This window comes from Cucurbita pepo, chromosome 11 (genome assembly GCF_057944985.1).
Source record: "Cucurbita pepo subsp. pepo isolate OVF chromosome 11, ASM5794498v1, whole genome shotgun sequence".
In the NCBI taxonomy this organism is placed as follows: Eukaryota; Viridiplantae; Streptophyta; class Magnoliopsida; order Cucurbitales; family Cucurbitaceae; genus Cucurbita; species Cucurbita pepo.
The window spans coordinates 16,643,109-16,668,681 of NC_141808.1; the positions used below are offsets into that span (position 1 = coordinate 16,643,109).

Genomic DNA, 25,573 nt, shown 5'->3' on the forward strand with positions numbered 1-25,573 from the left:
AAAAATTAAACAAAAAATTAGCTAAATTAATAAAAAAAAATACTTCTAAATTTATATTTTATTTCAAAAATACCCTTTTAACTTTTATTTATTTTTTAACCATACCACTAAATTTTGAGGAAAAAAAACGAATAATACAAATACCTTCCTACAATTTTAAAAATTAAATAAAAATTGACTAAATTAATAAAAAAATACTTCTAAATTTGTGTTTTATTTCAAAAATACTCTTTAATTTTTATTTATTTTTTAACAATACCGCTAAATTTTGAGGAAAAAAACCAATAATATATTTACCTTCCTACAATTTTAAAAATTAAATAAAAATTGGCTTAAAAGAACCCATTTTAAAATTTTTAAAAAAAAATTAAAAATGGTAAAAATATAATATTTTAAAACCCAAAAATCAACTAAAAATTAAATTAACTGTAAAATGAAGGACTAAATAAGAATTTGCTCAAATGTTAGGGACCAATAGAATATATTTTTTAAAAATTTTAATATTTATTTATTTTTGTGCATGAGGTGGGCCCACTTTGGTCATCGGCGCCAATAGAAATCAAGACGCTAGCGCAAACCGGGACGACTGAACCCGCGAAATCCCGAATAGTAAAAGCTCGAGAGAAGTTCTTCAAAATCAAGAAAAACCCAGTTTTCATTTCCATTGATCGATCGCATTAAGCCCAATTCAAGAGGGTAGCCGACATGGGTTGGATTGGAGAGACCATTGAGTCTTTCAAATCCATCAAAATCAGGAAGGTTCTATCTCAGGCCGTCAGTTTTGGTACGTAAATTCAATCTTTTAACATTTTGTTTACATTTTGCTGTTCATGAAATGAGCAATCTGCTGGGAAGTATTCGTTTGATTTTTCTTGATGATTCAAATTGATGGGGTATTGAACTGTTCTTCTTTGTATGATTCAAGAACTGCGAGTTATTTTTAGACATTGGTAGTGTGAATTTTCCCATTTAGTTTCTATAATTTTGGTCTAATTTGTTTCAGTGTCTCCAGAATTTAAATTTGTGATAGTTAACGAAACGATGGATGTGGAACGCATGATGAACAAATATATGCTAGTTTGACATGATTTGGAGATCAATGGTTGAAAGAAACGAACAATTTGATAAAATACAGTGTCACAATCTTTAAACTGGATAGGATTTTGACTTTTTCTGTTCTATTTTACTTTATCCAACTTACTCCTTTCTCCCAATCTCTATTTGTCCCGTCGTGTTAAATTAGCTAATGAATGTTTGATAGATACGTCCTTTCATGATTGTAACATTGCTAATGGTGAAAGTGTATAGAATCACAAACGGTGCAAGTGGTATAGAATTGTGTGAGATCCTACGTTGATTGGAGAGGGGAATGAAGTATTCTTTATAAGGGTGTGGAAACCTCTATTTAGTAGACGCGTTTTAAAATCGTGAGGCGACAGTGGTATGTAATGGGCCAAAGTAGACAATATCTACTAGCGGTGGGCTTGGGCTGTTACAAAATGGTATCAGAGTCAGACACCGCGCGGTGTGCCAGTGAGGACGTTGGCACTCAAGGGGGTGGATTGTGGGATCCCACATTGATCGGAGAGGGGAACGAAACATTTCTTATAAGGGTGTGGAAATCTCTCCCTAATAGACGTGTTTTAAAACTATGAAGCTGATGGTAATACGTAACAGGCCAAAACAGATAATATCTATTAGCGGTGGGTTTGGGCTGTTACAAAAATCATAGTTTAAAATTTAGAGACGTAAATGTATTTTTAAGCTCCAGAACTAAATAGACACAAAGCATAAAAGTTAAACAAAATTCAAGCACCAAATTTATAGTCTTAGTTCGAGTTTTCTTCATTTCATCCCTGAAAGGAACATACATATAGGCATGTAGGAATGGAGAAGAATGATTTAGCTGCTTTTGTTTTTATATTCCAACTCCTTAGTCCTGGTATTCATCTGCAATATGTATTTCTCTTCTTCATTCCTTTACTCTAAGAACAATATCATAATGTATCAGGTTTGATCGTTTCAATGGCATCGATGATTTGGAAAGGGTTGATGTGCTGGACTGGCAGTGAGTCGCCTGTGGTGGTTGTGCTTTCTGAAAGTATGGAACCTGGTTTTGCTAGGGTGAGCTGATCTCTAAGACAAGCAACTTCATTCTCTTAAGTAGATTGGTCCTAACTCTTAGCCATGCATTTGAAATTTTAAAAATCAAGTGATCTATCAAATATATATTTGAAGTTTATGTGTAAGTTCAGTGACTAAATTTGTAACGGCTCAAACCGGACAATATCTTCTAGCTGTAGGCTTGGGCTGTTACAAATGGTATCAGAGCTAGACACCGAACGGTGCGCCTGTGAGGACGTTGGGCCCCTAAGGAGGGTGGATTGTGAGATTCCATATTGGTTGGAGAGGAGAATGAACCATCCCTTAAGGGTGTGGAAACCTCTCTGTAACAAACGCATTTTAAAACTGAGGGGAAACCCAGAAAAGAAAGTTCAAAGAGGACAATATCTGCTAGCGGTGGACTTAGGCTGTTACAAATGGTATTAGAGCCAGACACTGGACGGTGTGCCAGCAAGGATGCTGGGCCCTTAAGAGGGGTGGATTGTGAGATCCCACATTAGTTGGAGAGGGGTACAGAGCATTCCTAGTAAGAGTGTGGAAACCTCTCTCTAGTACACGCGTTTTAAAACCTTGAGGAGAAACCCAAAAGGGAAAGCTCAAAGAAGACAATATCTGCTAGCAGTGGTCTTGGGTCGTCAGAAATCTCGAGGTTGAGTGACTAGATTTCTAATTTAACCTTATTCTTATTTCTATAGTGCTTCATTTTGGTTTATATTCACCTAGCGCTGCTAGCATAGCATATCTGAGAATGCACAGTGGCCAAGCATAAATGGGGTAAGGCTTATGATAATTTTGTTATGGCTTCTTATGGGAGTTTTATCTGTTGCAGGGCGACATTCTCTTCCTCCACATGAATGAAGATCCAATTCGTGCAGGGGAGATCGTTGTGTATAAAATTGAAGTAAGTTTGCTCTCATGTTTCATGTACTGGTGTGATCATACATTTCTACACTGATTTTAGCTAGTTCTTGGATACAAAAGAAACTTGAGTTCTGCTATTTGAATTTTGAAACGAAACTAAGAAACGCCCAAGTGGAAGAGATGTTTATAAGCTTCGACTACAAAATTCAAATGGTTATCAATATTGGCCTTATGTTTCATGTTTATATCTTCGGTTGTGTTTTATGAACCTCTTAACGTCTAATCGAGTCTTAAACTTCGTAGCCATCGTTCGAGTTCCTTGCCTAACATATCTTGCGTCGTATTCACATTAGTAAATCGTCTACTAATTTCCATTTGTAACATTTGCTAGGGACAGGTCATTCCAATCGTTCATCGTGTAATCAAGGTAACGTTTTTTTTTTTTACCAAGAGTGCAAACAACTTATTTGATTATAGAATTATGAAAGTTGGTAGTGGCTTAGCAGGAAACCATTCTTGTTCTTTAAATGTTATTCTTGTCAGGTCCACGAGACCAGAGACACAGGAGAGGTTTACATACTTACAAAAGGTACTTGAACTGAAACATGACAATGAAGTGTTCTTGCTAAATGTTTGGCAATGAGCTTTGCTCGTTTCTTGTGTGTTAAATCTGCAGGTGACAATAATGAATTTGATGACATTCTACTATACGCCAAGGATCAGCTTTGGTTGGAAAGACAACACTTAATGGGGAAAGCCGTCGGGTAAATTCACAAGCTTCGTGGTTGTACTGTGTGGTTGTCTTGACATGAGGGTCACAACCTGCTCTTTTCATAGTATGGTTGTGACACTCTCCCCCACTTAACTTAATCATCGTCTTCGATGACTTTCTCGGGGCACAATCGCATCACAGATTGTGACATTCTCTCCCATTTAACTTAGTCATCGTCCTCGATGACTTTCTTGAAGCACAATCGCATGCCTTCGTGGTTGAACTTGTCATTATTTTTCCGAAATCTAACTATATCAAGCAATTTCATGTGTTGTTTTGAAATACCCTAAGCTGTTTAGAAGTAAGGAAAGAAGATTTTTGTTTTTCTTTTGCAGTTTCTTGCCATATGTTGGTTACGCAACAATTATCATGACAGAGATGCCTATAATCAAGGTTTGAAATTTTACTTGAAAATAGAATGGAATGAAGCGTAGTGTTGTTCACTAACTTTTATTTGTTGTTATTATTGGTATTGCAGTACATAACTATTGGTATAATGGGATTGCTGGTCTTAACCTCCAAGGACTAGTGAATATCAGAATGGCTTTACTCCTTGTTTGATTTATACCCAATTTGAAAGGCAGGAAGCGTTTTGAGAGGGCCAAGCCTCACCATTCTTCTTTCCATTGTAACAGATTATTTCTTTTTGATATGGAAATCAAATATAGAAACAATTCAATATTGCTTCTTGTAATACATACATTTCAAACGACTGTTTCTATCAACATCCCAAGTGCTATAAGCTCGGTGTCGAAGTCAACAAATTTGAACACCCCCACAACAATATCGAAAAACATCGATCGTGACTCAATATTACATTGGAATATACAAATTTTCTTCAAGTGCTATAGCCCTTTTCCTTCGAACGTGACTCAATATTACATTGGAATATACAAATTTTCTTCAAGTGCTATAGCCCTTTTCCTTCGAAATTCGAAGTAAAAAAATTATTGATTTTGAGAATTCCATAAAACAATATCAAAAAAATATTGACCATAACTCAATTTTCTTCGTGCATGTGCTTCAAACGGACTAATTAGGGTTAACAAATTAAAGTTTCTTCTAAAATCCAAAAGATTGGAAGCAGAAAATAACGACGCAAAAATTGGTTTTGTATATGGCAAAAGACTCCAAAAGAAACTTTGAAGATCTCTAAAACGAAACCTATGAACAAACTGACTATGAAAAATAGTGCCTTAACTCCTCAAGTACCCCTAGAGAGCTACAATAAATGATGGAGAATTGGGTTCATCACAAACAAAAATTATAGCAGAAATAAAAGATACAGCAAATGGTGGTAATTCATCTTTTAACTCTGCTCATCTGCATCACCTGTCTCCGCCCTTTCCTCGGCAGCAGCTGCCATCAATTCATCGAAGTTTTCGGTTTTACCCAGCAAGATCTCGATCTGACAAGGCCAAAGTTACAATCAGTATTCAAGAAGCTCTTGGAGAAAGAAAAGAACAAATTCATTGAGTTCCATGGTGATAGAAGAACACTAACTAATACGTTTTCGTTCAACATAAACAAGTAACAAATCCAACAAATAATGAATGTATAAAAGATTTATAGGACCTCGGTCTCTTTTTTCGTACAAAAAAAACACACAGATCATGCAAGTTAACATTGCAAACCAGACTTTTCGATATTTTGATGTCCGAATGCAAATGGAACCATGATTACTCTATCAGCCATTTTAAAAATTCCTACGCACTGAAGAAGGTTCAAAAGTTGACCTTCTCTAGTAAACGTCCCCCCGTTAGGATTTTTCGAGTATTTACCAATTAGGAGATCTTAAATATGCATGGGGACAATCTTTACCTTAGCCTTCTGGACAGGTCGGCCCCTTGAGTCGTCCTTGATATCAACAGTTGAGGTTGTGATCTCTGTAAATTCGATGTTAGTCACTAAAAGGAACAAAAGTATACACTCTTATCTGAAAACGAGAAAGCCAGAAACCATACTCTTCTCAACAGCCAGTCCATTGTTTTTCAAAATTTCGGCAACTGTAACAACTGTGGCAATTGCTGCAAAACAAAGGTATGTTCATTAATGTAGTCGGAGATAAATTTTTATGGACAAATCATGAGTAAGTCCCAAAAAAAAAAATATACAATAAAGTTCATTCATTGGGATGGTAAAAATAGATAAAAGATGCACCAAAAACCAAACATGACCTATAACGGCCCACGCCCACCGCTAGCAAATATTGTCCGTTTTGGGCTTTCCCTTTCGGACTTCGCCTCAAGGTTTTTAAAACGCATCTACTAGAGAGAGGGGTTCTCAAACCCTTATAAAGTATGCTTCGTTCTCCCCCCAACTGATGTGAGATCTCACAATTCATCCTCTTCGGGGCCCTGCGTCCTCGCTGGCACTCGCTCACTTCTCCAATCAATGTGAGACCCCCAATCCACCCCCCTTCGGGGCCAGGCGTCCTTGCTGGCACACCACCTCGTGCCCACCCCTTTGGGGTTCAGTCTCCTCGCTGGCACATCGTCTGGTGTCTGGCTCTAATACCATTAGTAACAACCCAAGCCCACCACTAGCAGATATCGTCCTCTTTGGGTTTTCTCTTTCAGGATTCCTCTCAAGGTTTTTAAAACGCGTCTGCTGGGGAGAAGTTTCCACATCCTTATAAAGAATGCTTCATTCTCCTCCCCAGCCGATGTAGGATCTCACATGACTACGGCTGGAAAGTCTTTCAACAAATTTGTATCATTCTGGATACAGAATTCCAGGTGATTATCAGTTATCCAAAAACTTGAAATTAACAAAAATAATATCAGTATGCATCTTCCAAACTTTTTCGAAACATCATTCACAGCACATTCCATTTAGTTCCAACAACACTCTAGTCCCCCCAGTCATCCGCATACTGTGGCATAACACCCAGGTTGTGAGATGAGAAGTAATAACGTCATCAGATCCAAGTAAGACTGAAAGAGTCAAATGGCAACCAGAAAGGAAACAAACTAATTGCAAATTGCACATTACTTTACTTGATCATTAACAGATAGTCCCGTAACTCAGAATTTAAAGTCCTTTTAAGGCAGACTTCAAATCAATTACAATTACACAGACCTATTAGAGAACAAAATGGAAGCATAAAGCAGAAAAATTACCCATTCCAAGAGCAGAAAGTTCAACCACATCATGCTGCTGCATGTACCTCTACATTAAAAACCGAAAACAAAAATCAGAAACACGACGCATTATAAGAACAAATGGAATCGAAACATAGCGAAATTGCAAACCTTAGCGAGATTGACATAGAAGAACAAAGGTTTCTTGGTGTTGGAGACCTGAATCCGATTCTTCTTATACGAATCGGAACCCAAGTTCATGGAATCCACGCCTTCTACAATTTCTTCCATCAAGCTCCTCCTTCCTTCACCTCGCAAAAACCCTAAAACACTGCAACACAAAACCCAAAACCCTAGTTTTTAGGGTTATTGGAGGAGGCCAAAGGAACACAATTTCTGATGCAACACAAAACCCTAAAACACTGCAATACAATTTCTGATCTTTTTTTTGTTACTTCCTCTCTATTAACATTTCCTTGATTTTATATTATTTTATGTGTATGCGAAAGTACAATAATACCCTTCTTTTTCTGCTACTATTTTTTTTTCTTTTTTTTTTCTTTTCTTTCTAAATGGTTATTTATTATGGGTTTAAAATGTAATACTTGAAATTTAAAAAAAAAAAAAAAAAAAAAAATTATGTAAATGAATATTAATGTAAATATAATGACTAAAATAGACATGTTTTTTTTTTATAATTTATAAATTTGAAAATAATTATTTAAAATATAATGTACTCTCAAGTTATATTTATATTTTGTTTGCTCGGGATTATTATGTATAAGAGACCGACAACAATTAAAATATCAAATTTGAATTATTTTTTCAAGAAAATGGTTAGAAAAAGTGTAACGGCCCAAACCCATTGCTAACCGTATTATCCTCTTTGGGCTTTCCCTTCCGAACTTCTTCCCAAAGTTTTAAAACGCTTATGCTAGTGAGAGGTTTCCATACCCTTATAAAAATGTTTCACTCTATTCTCTAACCGATGTGGAATCTCACAATACAGTCCACCCTTCTTTGTGGCCTAACGTCCTCATTGGCGCTCATTCTACTCTCCAAAGGGAGGTGGATTATACTGTCTGATCCCACATCAGTTGGTAAGGGGAACAAACCATTTTCTATAGAGACGTAGAAACCCTTCATTAGCATACGTGTTTTAAAATATTGAGAGGAAGCTCAAAGAAGATAATATCTGTTAGCAGTAGATTTAGACTGTTACAAAAAGAATATCGCTCAAGGAATTACTTTGCCTGCTTGAGAAGATGTCAAAGCAATCTACCCAATGCTTATTATATATCATGATACAGATGAATCAAGGAATTACTTTGCCTGCTTGTACAAAAGAGATACAGAGGGTTATAATATAAATCAGCCAGTAAAGAACATACATTATCTTTAATCAAGTTTAATGTACTAATATGAAGAGAAACTCTTCTTTAAGGAGACCAATTTGTTCGAGGTAACTCGGTCCTATAACGTGTATATTAATGTCAATAGCGTCATCCAGATTCGGTCGACAAATTCCTTTCTTCCTTTTCGAGTCTGTTTAACCATTTGAGCCCAAGATCACACCCTGAGATTGCTGCTGCATTGAACTGTTCTCTAGCCCTCTCAACTGAACTCATAGGACCATCTGGGTTATTTCTAGCCTTTCTGGTTGAAGAACCATTCTTTAAGCTGAATTTCGTTAGAGATTCGGGTACTTCAACGCCTAAGACATGCATATCAAAGGACTAAAGATGAGGGGTAGCTACTAAATTTGGCTCTATTTAATCGTCTAGTACTTCGATGCATCGATACGATGCGAACTCCACAACTTTCTATCTAAGATCATGATGTAGTTTTTATGCTTTTTTCTAAATAACGTTGTGGAATACTTTGAATTAGTACCAAGCTGTGGAGCTAGAGAAATTCTTACCTTTGAGAAGAAGAGATCCGTATGCTATAGCTGCACCAGCATGACCCTGCGAACATGAGAAGCCATGAAGTTATTATACCAGTTAAAGTCATTGTCTACAACATAAATGTTCCAACAGTGTGCTAACAGAAAATTAAGAAACCAATGATTAATACAATGATGGAATAAAAAGATTAAAATAGAAGAGAAAACCAGATGGCAAATATGTCATATGTGAACAAGGGAATAAAAAGGGGTCATGGATGGATTATTTTCATATGAAAGGAACGAATATAAAGGCAACTGGATCAAAAGTATGGATTGGAGGGGAGAAATAGTATTATAACGGCCCAAGCCCACCGCTAGCAGATATTGTCCACTTTGGGTTTTTCCGGTTTTTAAAATATGTCTACTAGGGAGATGTTTCCACCCTGATAAAGAATGCTTCGTTCTTCTCCCCAACCGATGTGGGGATCTCACAGTCCACCCCCCTTCAGGGCCCAGCGTCCTCAATGGCACTCGTTCCCTCCTCCAATCGATGTGGGAGCCCCCAATCCACCTCGTTTTGGGGTCCAACGTCCTTGATGGCACACTGCCTCGTGTTCACCCCCTTCAGGGCTCAGCCTCTTCGCTGGCACATCGCTCAATTCTAGCTCTGATATCATTTGTAACAGCCCAAGCCCACCGCTAGCAGATATTGTCCTCTTTGGGCTTTCCCTCAAAGTTTTTAAAATGCGTCTGCTAGAGAAAGGTTTTCACGTCCTTATAAAGAATGCTTCGTTCTCCTCCCCAACCGATGTGGTATCTCACAAGTATATTATCAAGGAGGGCCCACACGTGTAATTGCGCAAAAGCCCATGCTGTGTGAGGTGAATATCGGACGATGCTTGCCTGGAACTAGGCCGCAACCCAGTGCCAAGGTATGCAGCTTTTGAATTGTAGAGCCTATAATCATGATGAAAGGAATACATTATACTACCTTCTCTGAGGCCCGATGGAAGCACCATAATGCCGATGCAATATCTTGCTTCACGCAGTCTCCTGTCAGATATACTGCACCTAAAAGAAAAAGTGCACCTGGATGCAGCTAGAACATTGCAAGAGCAGGTAAGGTTTAATGCATAATTTGAAAATGTGATCTCTTTGAGCCTGCAATTAGGCGTCATACCTGGTCAACAGCCTTCTCCAGATAATAGAAAGCTTGTTGGTCTGATTGTACATATTTATTCTGCACAAACCATTTCACCGACTTAAATAAAAACCAAAGTAGTTGATGAGGCAACAAATACAAGCATGGAAGAATAAATACCTAACTTGCTAACGTGATTACAAGCAATAGGCAAAAAACGATATTTACTCCTAATGCCATGAGAATAACTCGTATGGTTAGGCATGTGACATCGCACCTACTTAACCAGATTTAGGTCCAATCTTTTGATTACTAAGTCCAAACTTTTGGGTGAAAAAAGAAAAATCCTCCATGTCTATCAAAATTAGTGTTCGGTGAATGGGCCTCGTTAGTGGGGTGGAACCAAAACCACAGTTAACCCAAGAAAATAAGTTAGAAGTTAACCAACTCAACCAAGTTTCTGTAACAATCCAAGCCCACCGCTAGCAGATATTGTCTGTTTCGGCCCGTTATGTACCGTCATTAGACTCACGGTTTTTAAAATGCATCTGCTAGGGAGAGGTTTCCACACCCTTATAAGGAATATGTCGTTTTCCTCTCCAACCGATGTGAGATCTCACAGTTTCTTTTTTAAATAAGGTCCAAAACTTTGCTCTTATTTATGGATTGGACAATGCATTCACTAGCAACAAAAATTAGCAGTTTCACCTCAACTCTCAGACGACAACCGAGTTCATATTGTGCATCTGGATCGCCCATATCTGCTGCTTCAACCAACAATGCAGCTCCCCTGTTACAACAAAGAAGAAAAAGAGACTAAAACATGTCCCTGAGCAAAAAACCAGCAGCCATATAATAGACATGGCCACACAGTGGTCCAATATAAATACAAAAAACTTACAGACAATATAAATACAAATGAACCCGTCTACTTCATGTTTTCTGAGATTTGAAACAGACAATGAACAAATGAAAGTAGATGTTTCAAAAGAGTCATACTGAATTTCTTTCCCATGCCGACCTATCACTTACCTTCGAAACATTACAGCCATAACGCTTGAAACACAAAACTCAAGAACTACAGCAGTTATCCCAAGTAACGAATGCATCGTTCAAGTAAAGAAGTACAAGGTTCACTTACACAGCTTTACATCCCCCTGGGACGTGATACTTCAAATGCAATTTTGACAACCAATATCTAGCATGGGTATTTGAATTATCAACTTCAAGAGCCAATTCAAAGTTTTCCTTCGCTGTCTGAAACATTTGCAAACGGGAACAACGTCCATCTCGTGAGAGAGTAATCCCAATTACAGAAAGAAAACAGAGAAAGTACATAGAAAATGCAACCAAAACCAAAGTAATAAAAGCAAAGCTGCCTGCTGTTCTGTGAAGGCCATCCCATTAGCTTCTGGACAATGGCATACATTTCTTTAATTCAGACACAAATACCAAATTGTTCAACTGCAGCATAAGATGATAACCCAAAAGCTCAAGTTTTCGACGTAATCAGCTAGGATAGGACTAAGCTACTATGAACAAATATTAATTATGAAAGAAATGAAATGGCATTGAATTTGAACTTGAGGCCTGTAAATTTTCAGTAAATCCTGAAAACATCCAAGGAAATTTCATGAACATCAAGCATTCAGATACTGTTTTCCACATAAATCCATCTCAGTAATCAGTAAGCATTAGTAATTAGTTACATGATTTATTAGCAATGTAAAAAAGTAACGTAACGATTATTTCAGCGATTTGGGAAGAGAAAAACAGAAACAAGGTGTAATTCAAAGCAATTACCCGAAGAAGCGGGATGAGACGGCGATCATTGAGCTCGCAGTAATCAATAACTCTATCGACTTCCTTCAAAGCACTCCATCCTTTGGCGATCAACTCCATGGCTTTCCGATTTCTGCTATGAAGTTCCCTCTAAAGAGACCAATACAAATCAGAGAAACAAAAAATGAAAGAGAAAACCGTAGAACAGAAGATGCAAATGGAGAAACTAATTACATATTGACTGAAACGAAGCAGAAAACTGCGTGCTGTGGGATTCCATAAGCGCTTTGCAAACGGCGGCCTGAGCATCTTCGTCTTCCTTGTGAAGCAGTGGCCTTCCCGTGAGGTTTGTGTCTGGCTCGCATGCCGGTCTGATCGAGTCGGTTTATGTTTCCGGTTATATTGTCATACAATGACCGGACCGGACCGGACCGTGCAATTCCAAATTTGCCCATGCCCATTATGGGCCGGGTCATTAAACTGTTACATATTTATCATAAAGTGAATTAATTAATCCCAAAATAATGCAATTTTCATTGCTTAGTTTTAATATTATTATGAACTTTATAATATAAGCTACATAGCTTACACTATTATATTTATTAAATAAAGAAATAATTATATGTCACTTTTCAACCATAAAATAATAATTATACTAAATAACACACTAATTAAAATTATATTACTTCATCCATTATTAGATTTTGTTCAATAAATTATTAAATGTCATAATTATAGAACTTTATATTAAATTACTTTGATAAAGATATCAATTATTAAAAAAAAATTGTCTATATAATATAAAGTATTACGGTAGCTTGGTCCTCTACATGAAGTATAATGTAGCAAAATATCAATTATCTTTTTATTAATTATTGATCTCCAAATTAATTGGAAAAAAAACCCACCAATTGTGAAAACCCCCTTTTGCCCTCAAAGTTTTCCACAAAGACCTTGTATTTAATAATTAAATTAATTTTATCTCCATTTTATTTATTTTAAAATAGTTTAGTTTATTTATATAATATTTAGTGACTTTTTGATATAATGAAAATGTTGATTCATTTTTTATGTCGATGGAAATATAGATGAAAATGTCGATATATTAACAAATATTTAATATTTCACATTATTTATACATAATTTATTAAAAAAAAAATCATAAACTCAAGAGAAAGTAGTTTGTCATTTTAAATTTTTTTAAAAAATTTTGAGGTTAAATTTCAATATTACAAGTTTAGACTCTATTTTTTTAAAATCATGGATTTAAAAGACATAAAATTGAAAATTTCAGATACTATAGATAAAATTTAAATTTATTTAATAAATTACTTTAAAAAAAATTAATTCGTCAATAACCTAGAGTTCAAGAGTGCGAGATCTCATGTCAGAGAGGGAAACAAAACCTCTTTAATAGAGATGTGTTAAAACCATGAGACTAACAGCAACGAACCAAAACGGACAATATTTGGTGGTGGTGGGCTTAGACTCTTACAAATGGTATCAGAGACAAAGATTGGGGCAGTGTATAGAGGATACTGGCTCCCCAAGGAAGGTGGAGTATGAGATCCCACATCGGTTGGAGAAAAGAACGAAACATTCCTTGTAAATGTGTGAAAACCTCTTTCTAGTAAACACGTCTCAAAACCATGAGGTTGACGACAATACGTAACGGGCCAAAGATTTTATTACAAAATCAAAATCAAAATTTAAGAATCTATCAAAACTCTTTTGAAAATCCAATAAAATAGACACAAATCTCTAGCTTCAAATAAAGATAATAATAATAATGAGAGTTGTTCATCATATTCCTTAAAATACCTTTTATATATATATATATATATATATGTTTTTTTGGTCTTGACAAACATTTGTTCGAACTCTCCACAACATTGATTTAGGGAAGCATTTTGTTTCATTGAAAATGCTATCTCCTTTGTTTAGGACAAATAATACATCAACCTACCATATACTTCAAGGGACCCTTACCCTACAAGTAAGGCTGTGAAGGGTGTGGGTGTCCCAGCTCCACAAAATATATCAAATCACAACCAATTTATTATCCTTCATCACATGGTTTGACTCTTTTCATTATTTAAAAACTCCTCCCCCTTCCATGTTCTCTATATATTCTCCACGAGAACGTAAACGTAATGGCTAGTCTAAACAAGCAAATGAAGGGATTCAAATCCTTCTACAAGTCTCGGGATGGAGCTCATCACAATGTACCAGCTCATAACCCTGTTTCGGTGGATAAAACATCTGTTTACAAGTATAACTGGTTGAATGGAAAATCTAAGAAAGCAAGTGATCAGAATGGTGGCGGGGGCGGGGGCGGGGGAGGGAAGGTGGTGGTCGAGGGGAGGAAGTCAGTCTCCCAAGTGGAAACAAATTTGGCATCAGTGGCTGCGTTTCTTCAAGTGAAGGTGTTGGTATCAGACATGCCTGAGATGATGCAAGTTGAGGCTTTTAGGACTGCAAGGAGGAGTTATGATAGCTTGGAGAAGTTCAGCTCAAAGTATATGGCTTACAATATTAAAAAGGTATCATAGATTCTTCCATTGCCAAGTTTTGTGGTTACATTTCTGTCCTTTTTTGGGTTTTCTTTGAATCATTTCTGTTTTCCTCTTTAAATATATACTCATTACGAGCATATCATTGATCCGCTTCACAAAATGAAAAACTTTACTCAAATTGTGAGATCCCACATTGTTTCGAGGAGGAACGAGTGCCAGCAAGAACACAGGGCTCCGAAGGGGATGGATTGTGAGATCCTATATTAGCTGGAGAAGGAAACAAAACATTCTTTATAAAAAAGGGTGGAAACCTCTTCCTAGCGAAAAACCTTGAGGAGAAACCTAAAAAGGAAAGTCAGAAGAGAACAATATTTGCTAGCGGTGGATTTGTAATTTTACACAAACTCTCACTTTTTCTTTCCTTTTTTGGACATGGAAAATTCCGGGTTTGAGAGGAACTGCACAAAAAAGAAAAAGCAAAATGGAAGGCCCTTGATAAGATACTTTCTTGCTTTCCTTTTTGGTTCGATTCTATCGAGAACAACAATGTTCAAGTACATTTTAGGTCGCACCCACCCAACCCGAACACTACAACCGAAAAAACTTAAAACTATTTTAAAAGAAAATAAGAAAGAAGAATTTGTGATTGGCCCGTTCAACCGAACCCTAAAGATGAGTGTAACTCAAGATGGATGCAAGTACGTTTCTGATCATATAGTAACGAATCCATGTCCAAATCCTCTAATTAAACACAATCCATCTCAAACTCTAGGTTTCTGATCATTGAGGCAGTTGTTCACTTCAATCACTAAATCAGTGTATTATATTATAAAAGAATAAAAAAATCAGACAGAATTCAAGTGGGCATTTGGTCAAAGGATCCGACAGCCCATGTGTTTAGATCAGTGATTAGCACATATTTTAAGCTCACAATCTGATATTTCATTCAAATGTAGTCTTCCTTTTCCTTACAATCCATGTGCATTGGCTTAGTAATGCTAATTTCCCTTGCAATCACTTTGAAAGAATCTCACTTATTACTAAATTAGTATGACTCGGATTGGTAACGGGACGAGGATCAAGAAGGGTTTTGAGATTAGTAGAGTGAGATGAGCCAAGTTTATAGGATCATAGATGAATAACAAATCGAGCCAAAATGTATGCTACAGCATACTTAAACTATTCTTGTCAAAAAGGACCTCTTTTAGAACACAAAACAGTGTTTAATAAATGTTTTCCCTTGACATTCCATTTTGTATATCGATTTATAGTAATGATGTTGGGGCCTAATGCAGGAGTTTGATAAAGTTCATGGGCCGGCCTGGCATTGTATTGTTGGCTCAAGTTTTGGGTCATTTGTGACCCACTCAACAGGTTGTTTCCTATACTTTTCAATGGAGAAACTCTATATTTTGTTGTTTAGAACTAAGATTCAGAAGGCTAATGAATGAGCTTGAGTTCATAGAATGATGAACCTATGTAAATGCCTACTTTCTTATCTCAATAGAAGAGTCAATCAATCTTAAAGAATTGGATAAGTTTCTAATTGATAGAATCAAGATTACATAAATAAAAAGTTCGAACATGTATGGATTGACTTTCTAAGTGCTTAAAAATATATATTTTTTAACTTCAACACACTTTTTAAGCACTTAAAAAGTCGATCCGAAAAGAAATCTACAATTGAAAAAAGTACGAGATACGAACCACTTATGGAGAAGCAGTCGTGTTATTATTAACCCTAGAATTGGATGAGATGCCGGCCTCTTAATCCAGAGGCATTCCTGGTAGACCCGGCTGAGATGCTATTTCACTCGGACAACATGACATGAAACAAACAGCCAAGTGTTATACACTTCAAGAAAAAGTCGAAAAAGCCGACATAAACTGGCCTTCATAAGATTAACTTTTCTAATGAACATCACCTTGGAAATTATTTTGATTTAAATTTTTTTGGTCAAAAGACTCAAATCTACCTATGCTTCAGAAAATACTTCCTCACATAAAGTTTATACGTCAATCTTGTTAGAATTTGTAGACCATTTCCTTAGTATATCCAAGTTCCTGAAGGATGCCAGCAAGCTACAAGAAAGCAGTAAAAAAGATTATTACTATGTAATAACAGTCGATAATCAATTAAAGTTCATGAAAGGACAGTGAAAAGCCCAAATATATTACTATACCTCTCCCTGTGAGTAATCTTTAGCCTTCTCCCCAGATATGTGTTTCATCATTCCTGGTGGACCGCATACCTGAACACATGGAAGGGAGTCGTTTATGTATCTAGAAATGACAATGGTAGTAAAACTATAAAACATATAATTTCTTTCCATTTCAACCAAAAATTACAGATAGACTCTTAGTGTAAAAGCCTCAATACCAATGCCCTGGCCATGTAGCCAGGTGTGTGTATACAAGTACATTCAAAACCATATGGGTGTGGAGGCACTCGAACGCCTTCATTGGTTTGTCCTAGTAAGTAACTTGTAGCCAGACCATTGGCTACAACAGGATCTATGAGCCTGGCTCTACAGGCCACACTCGATTTATACTGATATAATTCACATATAGGTCTAGATGATATGAAGATATTTAGACGGCCCAATTGATATACAAGAGCATGATTCAATATGTTATTATAATAATAGGAACAATAGATGGAAGAGGCAACACAGATTTTTTAAACCATTTTTTCATTTTCCTTCCCACTAGAGGAAAATGACTTGTAGGCTGGTTCTTATTGATCATATCTCAATGAAATAGATAAGAACTGCAAAGACTACCGGTTACTGAAGTACTACAGCAACAACAACAACAATAAACACTTACGAGGATTAGTGTGTCGTCCCCAGGGGCAGGTAAGCCTTTAATGGCCATATCCTTTGATACGTATCCTTTTCCTCCCTTCCAACTCTTTGATGGATTGTCAACAGTGTAGAAGACCTACATTTTTATTACCATTGAGTCCATCACTTTCATTACGAGGCAGGAATTTCATTCGATCAATAAATTGTTGTTCTATCTCTCTTTACAAATGAAATTACCCTAGTGATGACTAAGGGCTGTCCTTCATACATGAACACGCTACTGAAACTAGGTTCTTAATATGTCATCGTTCATCTCACAATCATTTGATAGGACACAATTCTAAATATTACAGCAGTTTTTCATTAATCAAATAAACGATACCTTTAAATTTGGGTGGCTAGATGCAAGTAGGTCAAGTTTCTGTTTAAGCAATATATCATCAGGCGACACATTCCCATAAATCAGCGAGACCTGTAAGCATTAAAGGAAATGCTCAAGCAATCATAAAAAAGTTACAGCTGAGCTAATTTTGTGCTTGTACTGCACAAACGAAGGTAGGTTGAAAAATCAAAGGGTGTCTATTATCAAATTTTCCCAGGTTCATCACTTAAGTGTTAGAAGAAAATGCTGCTCCACTGCCCATAGAAAATACCGGAAATTACTACAACAGTTCCAATTGGGGTGCATTTTCACAAGCTCCAAATAGGGTTTAGGGTCTTCAATTGGGACTTTTCTCTAAATCAACGAAACTTGCTTTACTAAGTGATTGCACACCTGGGTATTGTCATCTGGGTTTTTTACTATAGCATCAATGACTTGAAGCATAGGAGTAATTCCAGTGCCACCAGCAATCTGCATGGGCAGAAAACAAAATTTGGAGATATCACGTATAGTTGATCTCAGTATTTAGTTACTCTAATTACACTTAAGCTGTCTTTCAGTTTCCTGTCATATAATAGAAATGGTCATTCTCGATACAAAGAAAGCTATATAACTTGCATGTCAATAAAAAAATTAAATGAACTTTTATCTTTTAAATTACAAGTTAAAAATGATTGCCAATCCAAAGTATGATATGCAAACTAGAGTATCTGAGCTTTCAATGGGGATGCACAGCAATTGAGTTAGTGTGCGTATAGTTTCACGGTCAATCTGAGATGATTCTTCTTACCATGCCAATGTGTTTCTTCATATTTGGTGAGTATCTGATCTTTTCAATGGGGCTGCAAAGCAATTAAGGGAAAAGAGGGTGACATATACGATATACAATACATGGCCTGAAAGTAACTAGGAAGACAAAATAAATTAAAAATACCCTTTCACTTCAACCACATCCCCAGGTTTCAAGCTAGCAAAATGCTGACTCATTTTTCCTTGAGGATATACCTGCAAAATTCACGAAAGAAACCACAAATTAAGTAATCATATAGAAGTTTTGTCTTTAAAAGGATAAGTAGATACATTAAGGAAATATACATGTGAAGAACAACATACCTTAATCAGTAGATCAAAGTATCCCTTTGAATCAGGATCTGATATAGGTGTATACCTGGACAGAATAATTATACAGGGAATCACATTACATACATCAATAAATACAATCGAGTCTCATCTTGATGTTTCAAAAAACAGACTCGCAAACAAAATCATTTCATGAAGATCAAGTAAATATAAAGAAGAGAGGTTGGATTGCTGGTGAATAAGAAGGTAGCAAAGTAGCTGGAATATCATAAAGATTGAACTGTGAATATTGAATGGACTGGCTGGAAGTCTCAACTTCCCAAGGAGGTAAGTATTTTGAAAACATAATCAATTGGCTGAATTATAAAAGACTTTTTATCATTATGCTAAACCCTCAAAAACTCCAACTTACTGATACCAAATTTTCAATAATCAAATATAGGTAAAATCAAAATCAAGCATGCCAATATTTGCACAAGATGACTTACGGGCGTACAACGTATTTTACTTTCCCCTCAGCATCTACTCCACTTGGTGCTCTGTGGTTACAACAACACACCGGGATGAATAACCAGAAGCATAATCCTTTTAACTTAGCAGTCATGACCAAATTGAAAAAGAAGGGTGGAAGAGGAAAGAGAAAAACTTACCTCGTCAGGAGGCATGAAGCGACATGCAACCCCAATTTTTCAGTAGGATCAAATGAAAACCTGCCCCAATTTGTGTATTAGAAAATATTGCATACATAAAAAGTCCCTACTTATAATTAGTAGCATTACTGCACAAATTACTTGGGTGAGGTTATGATATATTGGAGTGTAGAAAGAAGAAAGGAGCTGAGAGCAAACACAAAAATACATAGTAGTGTGACGAAATGTATTGAGACTAGTGGCTCCGGTCATTATTTCAAGGGGAAAAGTTTGGGGCGTAGTCTTAGTAATTGTTTTCTGCTAACCCCACATCAATTCCATACCTGAAATCTAAAATTAAAGACATCTCTATAAAATGGGGATCCGAAAATTGAAGCATCTATATAGTATTCAAAGCAAATAGATGCTTCATTATCCTACTAAAGTGCCATAAAACGGGGATCCTAAATTTTGTACCTGAATAACTGAGTATCATGAGTAACCCGTGCAGTGTCTTGCAGCTTGAATTCAATCCATTTATCCGACTTGAGTGCTGGAAATGGAAGTGCACAAAACCGTTTTTCATGGATTATGAAATGTAAGAAAAAACTAAAAAATTTAAAAGTTCATTCAAGCCAGATTCTTCTTTCTTTTATAACAAATTGTTCTAGAAATAGCAAATGAAACAAACTGACCAACTTTTGGGCCTCCCGCTTCACTGTTTTGATCTAGATGAACCTGTGAATAACATTTACCAATAGAACATTAAGCTCCAAAGAGATGCTTCATCCTAGACGTCCATTAAATTTCGATAATCATAAGAATAAAATACGCCGCAACAACCAAATCATACGAACAAACGACGAAAATGAAGCTCAGTAATAAACCAATCCATCACAACGATTTCAAATCATGAAAATAAATAAGAATGTAACAATTCAATACAATCAACCTCCGAAATGGATCTTATAACCGGCACATACAATTAAAAACAAGATAAGAAAACACGAAAATCCAGCTGAATTACCAAATCCGATGATGAAACATAATACATATACGAGATTCCGCCAGAAACTGCAGCAATAGCTCCGATAGGGAATCTATACTTAGAAGAATGGATCTTTGATTGGCCTCCAAATGCATTGGAGCGTAGAGCTGGAGCAGCGTTGCCAAGCCTTCGGAGGAACGTAGCCATGATCGCCAGAGGAAAGAAAAGAGTACGAAATGTGTAATGGAATAATTGCAGCACTGCACACAAACAAACCCCCTGCCTTTTGATACTTTGAGAAATGGACATGTAACGGGCCCACTTTTGAAAATGGGCCTAGCCACTGGGCCTGGTTTCTTGGTCCTACTTGAGCCCAATTCGAATGCAATTATTTGGGCCTCTAGTTTGTAGCCCAATTCTTATTGGGCCACCCGCTGCCCTAAAACAAATATAAAATTATATGTTTCCGTACGGCCCTTTTTCTCATACTATTTTATTATTTTTTTTAAAAAATACCGTCGATACAATAATATTGGGAAAAATAACAATTTTGCCCCCAAACTTTCAATTTTTTTCAAAAATACCCTTCAATTTTAAATATTTTCATTAATACTTTTTTAATAATAATAAAAAATAATAATGTATTTAAATATCCATAAATTTTAAAATTAGTATTAACACGATAATTCTTATAAACGAAGTTTTAATTTTTTTTTCTTTTTTTACTATCAACACTTTATAAATTATATCTCTTTTTAAAATTATTTTCGAAACGTGGTATAAACGATAAGATCATTTTTTTTTTTTTAAGTTTTTAAAAAAGTTGAAAAAGTTTTTAAAATAATTTTAAAAATTAAAAAAGGTATATTCGGAAACTTTTTTGAAAGCTTAATGATATTTTAGAAATAAGACTACGGGCGCGAACACAATGGTCTCTGACAAGGACCAGGAACTCATTCGAATTTTGGATCTTTATATGTCAGTGCTTTTTAACCGTAGGCATCTTGCCAGTAAGTTAGTGGGCTCATCATGAATTAGGTCGGGGTGAGATGGATCAAAGAAAGGTAGCTTGCATCTCTCCTGGACGGATGGCGACTTATATAGTGGTCGGCCTTCCTACCAGGATGCCTCCTTCCTCGAAGAGCCCCCTTTACCAGTATTAGTAAAAAATAAAATAAATGTATTTTTTTAGATTTTTTAGATTTTTTAAAAAATTCAATTAATTTGAATATAATAAATTAAATATAGGAATTAAATTTGAAAATTTATAAAATAAAAAGAAAAGAAATAATATTTAAAATAGAGGGAGGGAGTAATGATATGAGACAGTAAGGCATTCAAAGCACAGTTTTCAAAACAGTCCTTTCTTGGATTAACTTTTATTTTAAGGTCCTTTTTGGATTGACTAATGAAATGTGGATTAGACCAAATTGCCCTTGCCCCAGCTGGAAGAATTCCCTATACATTTATTTAATATACTTAGGATAAAAAGTACATTAATTTCTCTGTGACACGAATCTTTATAATAAAAAGCTAACATATTTATATATTATTCATTTTAATAATGTTTTACTCTATAGTTTATAAAAATATAAGGACAGCCCCTTTTGACCAACATTATTTTTATATACAATTAATTAAATTTAATTATAAAAAAAAACATGAGAAGAAGCTGCCCATGATGATATGTCTGAAAAAAACAACAGTTCAGAAGTCATCTATGCATCCCCATGTCTTTTTTTTTTTTTTTTAATTATTATTTTAAATTTTTTACATTTTCACTGAATTTTATGCCTTCCCATTTATAATTTAACCCTTCCGTTTTTTTTATATAAGGATGTGGAAATTTCTCTTTAACATATGCGTTTTGAAACTATGAGGGTGATGGTGATACGTCATGAGTCAAAGTCGACAATATCTACTAGCGATGAGTTTGAGCTATTACAGATGGTATCAAATCCATGTTTTGAGCCGTGTGCTAGCAGGTGGATTGTGAGATTACACGTAAGTTGGAGAGAGGAACAAAACATGTTTTTATAAGAATGTAGAAACCTCTCTTACCGAACATGTTTTGAAACCTTTAGGAGAATCTAGAAGGAAAAAACCTAAATAGGACAATATTTACTAGTGGTATTGTTACAATATATGTCTAAACTAATAAATATCGAGCGTTAAAATATATATATATATATATATATATATATCTTTTGACAGTGTAGAGCTGTTGGCCATGTTTGGTTGCTCAGTAAAATTAGTACAACATAACTCCAAGATGCTGACCGTAGGTCTTTGGTTTTTTCCCAACTTTTCTTCTAAATTATTAGGGTATACACGGATCGGGTCGGTTGAACGGTCCGAGTAATCCACGATAATGTTAACTAAAATCTCATAAAACTCAAATATCAAACATTTATAAGTCACAACGCACCATCAACATCGATTACAAACATCAAACATTACTGATTTTCATAATAAAAGTACAGTAGAATTGAGTTGAATTGTAACCTTATTTTTCAGTGGGTCGAGCTAATAAAAAAAATATCGACTCGTTTCCATTACTTTCTCTCGAATCTTGCTAAACTGTAACTCATGATAGCTCTCGACTCGTTCAAGCTTATGGCTTATGTCACTAGCACTCGGTTCTACTACTGGCTATCGGCTCTCACTTAACCAAAACGAACATTGTGAAGTGATCCGAATGCTAGTATATACGCATAACGATAACGTTTCTATAGTAAGACGATTGGTTAGAGCGTAAAACGACGTTTTAGCGACGGGATGTTATGGAAAAGGTGAAGTAAAGGGGAGAAGAATGTATGGGGCAAAGTGATGGAGGGGGGGAATGGCTATGTGTGTTCAAACTTCTGCAGCTCTGCAGGTTTTTCTGAGATTGCTGACTGAAATGGCAACCAAAGAGAGAAGATGATAAGATCTTGCACACCAAAAGTGGTGAATTTTAAAAAAAGATTGAACAAAAAGCCATCTCAAAGTCCTTTGCAAATCCCACATAACTGGGGGATAAGATTTCGTTCGTTCTCTCTCTCTCGATTGTGACTTAATTTTCAAGAAACATCTCGATCGATCGAGTTATGTTCGGGTTTACGATCTAACAATCTGTAACAGCTCAAACCCACTAGTAGTAGATATTGTTCGTTTTGACCTGTTATGTATCTCACGGTTTTAAGATGTGTCTGTTAGGGAGAGGTTTTCATACCCTTTCTTATGATATATTTGTAGACTATCTTTACATACCAAACCGAGTCATTTTAAAATGTTTGTTGTCATTCACGTGCTTTTAACACTGTTCTAAACCAACCATGCTTTAAAGTTTTCATGGTTGAAGCCTATTAATCATCATATCCTCGTGAGCACTCTCATTCGGATGTTATATTCGTTCGTTCATGTACTTATCATTTACTCGAGCATCACGAAGAGTAAGTGAAATCCGACCAACTAAAGTTTGATTTTTCATCGCTAAAAAAAATTTATATAATATTTATTGTCACCCATCATGATCGGTAAGAATAGTTTTCACTCTTAAGAAGCGAGGAGTAGGTAACCTGACCTATCGTAGGTGATGCATAGGTATGTCGGGGTCATTTGATGTCGAATCTTGAATATAGAGCGTTATATTACATTTCTAGTGTAATTTCAACGACATTATCGAGCGGCGGAGAGATTTGATAAAAAAAAAAAAAAATCAATTTTTTTAATATTAAAAAACTTTATAATATATAATAATAATAATTTGTAGATTGTTTGGGTTCACATGTGTGAGAAAAGCGAGGATGGAAAAGTAAATTAAAGGACCGAACTACGTGACAGTAGGTGGTGGATATCAATTAGAGGCACGGGCGCTTCGTGCACCGCTGCCGTACTGAAATTACTTAACTACCCTCATCTTTCCACGACGTCGTTTTACTCTTAGGATACGTTTTATTTTATACGCTTTGATCATCCGCCTTTTTGACCGTATATATTTCCTGAATTACCCACATGTTTTGGAGAAATAACAAGAATGCCACGCTCGTTCTCCTTTGCCACGTATGTAATATGATAAAAAAAAAACATGGATAAAATGATGGGAAAATAATAAAATAAATTTTGAATTTTGATCCATTTGGATAAGATATTGGATTGTGCCACTTGCCTAAAATCGGTTCGCCAACTAATCCTTAAATTATATGGTCGTCGTGCTTAATAGCGACGATTCATTAAATTCAAAATTGACCGTTCGAAACCCGTTACAAACTTCGTGAGGACCGAGACAGGGATTTCATACATTTTTTCCATCTTCTACATCTTGAGAGATTATGTAAAAGATTTGAATCAAATCCTAGCAGCACGACGAGTGTAGTGCTCTCCCATTATACTGTTTTTACAGTTTAGGGTGTTCCCAGATCGAAAACTCTATCCATGGCAAGGTACTGATCTCGATCTCGATTCTTGACTCAACATAGATTTTTGTGCTTGAGTTATTTCAAAGATATGATGTAACGTTAAGTATAATTTTTAAAAACTAAAATTTTAATCTTAATTCCACACTGTGGAGACGACATATTGAGACGGTGGGCAAAGCTCAGGTCTTTGTTATGCCTGTGGAGACGTTGTCATCCCGATCGTGGTTGGCATATATAGTGAGGGAGCAGAGATTTGGGAGAGATCAAGGGTACAAATGACAATAATCCATGTCTCCAGTCTAGAACCTTATTCCAAGAGCAAGATGTTGATCTCGATCTCCCTTGGTGGTGTCATTCTCAATGATTGTTGACTCAGTTAGATGAACACGACTCTCCACAATGGTATGGTATTGTTCACTTTGAGCATAAACCCTCATGCCTTTGCTCTAGGCTTCTCAAAAGGTCTCGTACCAGTAGAGATAGTATTTTTCGATTATAAACCCATAATCATTCCCTAAATTGGCGGATGTGGGACTTTAATCAACATCCAACTGACTCAACATGGATTTTGTACCTGAGTTGGGCTGTTAAAAAAAAAACATTTAAAAAAAAAACGGAAGAAATCCACGTCCTCGTTCTATAGTTTGTTCTCCTCCCCAACCAATGAGGGACATCACAATCCGCCCCCCTTCGGGGCCAGCGTACTCGCTGGCACTCTTTCTCAAGGCTTTAAAAACGTGTCTACTAGGGGAAGGTTTCCACACTCTTATAAATGGTGGTTTGTTCTCCTCCCCAACCAATGTGGGACATCACAATCCACCCCCTTCTGGCCCAGTGTCCTCGCTGGCACTCTTTTCTTCCTCCAATCGATGTGAGACCACCTCCAAATCCACCCCCATTTGGGGCCCAACCACCCCTTTCAGGGACCCAAATGATGGTTTGTTCTCCTCCCCAACCAACGTGTGACATCACAAGCCACCCCCTTCGGGGCCCAGTGTCCTTGCTGGCACTCTTTCGTTCCTCCAATCGATATGGGACCGCTTCCAAATCCACCCCTGGTCTAGTACACAGGAACAAACCTGTTTTCACTCCCTCTTTCATTCTCCATCGAAACCGAATT

At 36.2% G+C, this 25,573-nt stretch overlaps 5 protein-coding genes across 7 annotated transcripts; 2 read left to right on the forward strand and 3 right to left on the reverse strand.

Moving 5' to 3' along the window:
* The first annotated feature begins 538 nt into the window (after positions 1 to 538).
* On the forward strand, positions 539 to 4,482 carry LOC111805972 (uncharacterized). The gene is made up of 8 exons (XM_023691284.2): positions 539 to 784; positions 2,012 to 2,124; positions 2,954 to 3,025; positions 3,377 to 3,412; positions 3,529 to 3,574; positions 3,662 to 3,749; positions 4,093 to 4,150; positions 4,236 to 4,482. The coding sequence occupies exons 1-8, from the start codon at positions 706 to 708 to the stop codon at positions 4,284 to 4,286; spliced, it is 543 nt and encodes a 180-aa protein (XP_023547052.1). The 5' UTR covers positions 539 to 705; the 3' UTR covers positions 4,287 to 4,482.
* A 366-nt stretch (positions 4,483 to 4,848) lies between these two features.
* On the reverse strand, positions 4,849 to 7,308 carry LOC111805973 (uncharacterized protein At2g34160). Its single transcript, XM_023691285.2, has 5 exons — positions 7,012 to 7,308; positions 6,880 to 6,928; positions 5,722 to 5,784; positions 5,579 to 5,643; positions 4,849 to 5,165 (listed from the first exon to the last, which is right to left on the reverse strand). The coding sequence occupies exons 1-5, from the start codon at positions 7,129 to 7,131 to the stop codon at positions 5,067 to 5,069; spliced, it is 396 nt and encodes a 131-aa protein (XP_023547053.2). The 5' UTR covers positions 7,132 to 7,308; the 3' UTR covers positions 4,849 to 5,066.
* Positions 7,309 to 8,106: 798 nt separating this feature from the next.
* LOC111805970 (binding protein) lies at positions 8,107 to 12,041 on the reverse strand. The gene is made up of 8 exons (XM_023691283.2): positions 11,886 to 12,041; positions 11,673 to 11,801; positions 11,011 to 11,126; positions 10,578 to 10,659; positions 9,909 to 9,968; positions 9,720 to 9,827; positions 8,762 to 8,807; positions 8,107 to 8,554 (listed from the first exon to the last, which is right to left on the reverse strand). The coding sequence occupies exons 1-8, from the start codon at positions 11,958 to 11,960 to the stop codon at positions 8,343 to 8,345; spliced, it is 828 nt and encodes a 275-aa protein (XP_023547051.2). The 5' UTR covers positions 11,961 to 12,041; the 3' UTR covers positions 8,107 to 8,342.
* Positions 12,042 to 13,549: 1,508 nt separating this feature from the next.
* Positions 13,550 to 15,634, forward strand: LOC147790433 (uncharacterized). Its single transcript, XM_087128718.1, has 2 exons — positions 13,550 to 14,194; positions 15,463 to 15,634. The coding sequence occupies exons 1-2, from the start codon at positions 13,805 to 13,807 to the stop codon at positions 15,616 to 15,618; spliced, it is 546 nt and encodes a 181-aa protein (XP_086984844.1). The 5' UTR covers positions 13,550 to 13,804; the 3' UTR covers positions 15,619 to 15,634.
* A 55-nt stretch (positions 15,635 to 15,689) lies between these two features.
* LOC111806044 (FAD/NAD(P)-binding oxidoreductase) lies at positions 15,690 to 20,309 on the reverse strand. Of its 3 annotated transcripts, none has more exons than XM_023691383.2 (14): positions 20,093 to 20,309; positions 19,761 to 19,803; positions 19,543 to 19,618; positions 19,087 to 19,146; positions 18,925 to 18,975; positions 18,470 to 18,524; positions 18,291 to 18,361; positions 18,147 to 18,198; positions 17,750 to 17,827; positions 17,357 to 17,446; positions 16,997 to 17,110; positions 16,351 to 16,419; positions 16,170 to 16,249; positions 15,690 to 15,972 (listed from the first exon to the last, which is right to left on the reverse strand). In XM_023691383.2, the coding sequence occupies exons 1-13, from the start codon at positions 20,258 to 20,260 to the stop codon at positions 16,193 to 16,195; spliced, it is 984 nt and encodes a 327-aa protein (XP_023547151.2). In that variant the 5' UTR covers positions 20,261 to 20,309; the 3' UTR covers positions 15,690 to 15,972; positions 16,170 to 16,192. The 3 variants fall into 3 exon arrangements, with proteins under 3 accessions (XP_023547151.2, XP_023547149.2, XP_023547148.2); XM_023691381.2 differs by having other exon boundaries at positions 16,144 to 16,249; XM_023691380.2 differs by having other exon boundaries at positions 15,690 to 16,249.
* Between the last annotated feature and the right edge of the window lie 5,264 nt (positions 20,310 to 25,573).

What these genes read in the sequence shown, in the direction of transcription:
- LOC111805972 (XM_023691284.2), top strand. Translation starts at nt 706, where the DNA reads ATGGGTTGGATTGGAGAGACCATTGAGTCTTTCAAATCCATCAAAATC. An exon ending in ATCTCAGGCCGTCAGTTTTG is followed by an intron (nt 785 to 2,011) that starts GTACGTAAATTC and finishes ATAATGTATCAG; the next exon opens with GTTTGATCGTTTCAATGGCA. An exon ending in TCGTTGTGTATAAAATTGAA is followed by an intron (nt 3,026 to 3,376) that starts GTAAGTTTGCTC and finishes AACATTTGCTAG; the next exon opens with GGACAGGTCATTCCAATCGT.
- LOC111805973 (XM_023691285.2), bottom strand. Translation starts at nt 7,131, where the DNA reads ATGGAAGAAATTGTAGAAGGCGTGGATTCCATGAACTTGGGTTCCGAT. An exon ending in TCTATGTCAATCTCGCTAAG is followed by an intron (nt 6,929 to 7,011) that starts GTTTGCAATTTC and finishes TTTTTAATGTAG; the next exon opens with AGGTACATGCAGCAGCATGA. An exon ending in TGGACTGGCTGTTGAGAAGA is followed by an intron (nt 5,644 to 5,721) that starts GTATGGTTTCTG and finishes TCGAATTTACAG; the next exon opens with AGATCACAACCTCAACTGTT.
- LOC111805970 (XM_023691283.2), bottom strand. Translation starts at nt 11,960, where the DNA reads ATGCTCAGGCCGCCGTTTGCAAAGCGCTTATGGAATCCCACAGCACGC. An exon ending in CCAGGGGGATGTAAAGCTGT is followed by an intron (nt 10,660 to 11,010) that starts GTAAGTGAACCT and finishes TTGTTGTAACAG; the next exon opens with GGGAGCTGCATTGTTGGTTG. An exon ending in TCCATCGGGCCTCAGAGAAG is followed by an intron (nt 8,808 to 9,719) that starts GTAGTATAATGT and finishes TCATGTTCGCAG; the next exon opens with GGTCATGCTGGTGCAGCTAT.
- LOC147790433 (XM_087128718.1), top strand. Translation starts at nt 13,805, where the DNA reads ATGGCTAGTCTAAACAAGCAAATGAAGGGATTCAAATCCTTCTACAAG. An exon ending in TGGCTTACAATATTAAAAAG is followed by an intron (nt 14,195 to 15,462) that starts GTATCATAGATT and finishes GGCCTAATGCAG; the next exon opens with GAGTTTGATAAAGTTCATGG.
- LOC111806044 (XM_023691383.2), bottom strand. Translation starts at nt 20,260, where the DNA reads ATGGCTACGTTCCTCCGAAGGCTTGGCAACGCTGCTCCAGCTCTACGC. An exon ending in CATGATACTCAGTTATTCAG is followed by an intron (nt 19,147 to 19,542) that starts GTACAAAATTTA and finishes AAATTGGGGCAG; the next exon opens with GTTTTCATTTGATCCTACTG. An exon ending in AAGATTACTCACAGGGAGAG is followed by an intron (nt 16,250 to 16,350) that starts GTATAGTAATAT and finishes GCTTTCTTGTAG; the next exon opens with CTTGCTGGCATCCTTCAGGA.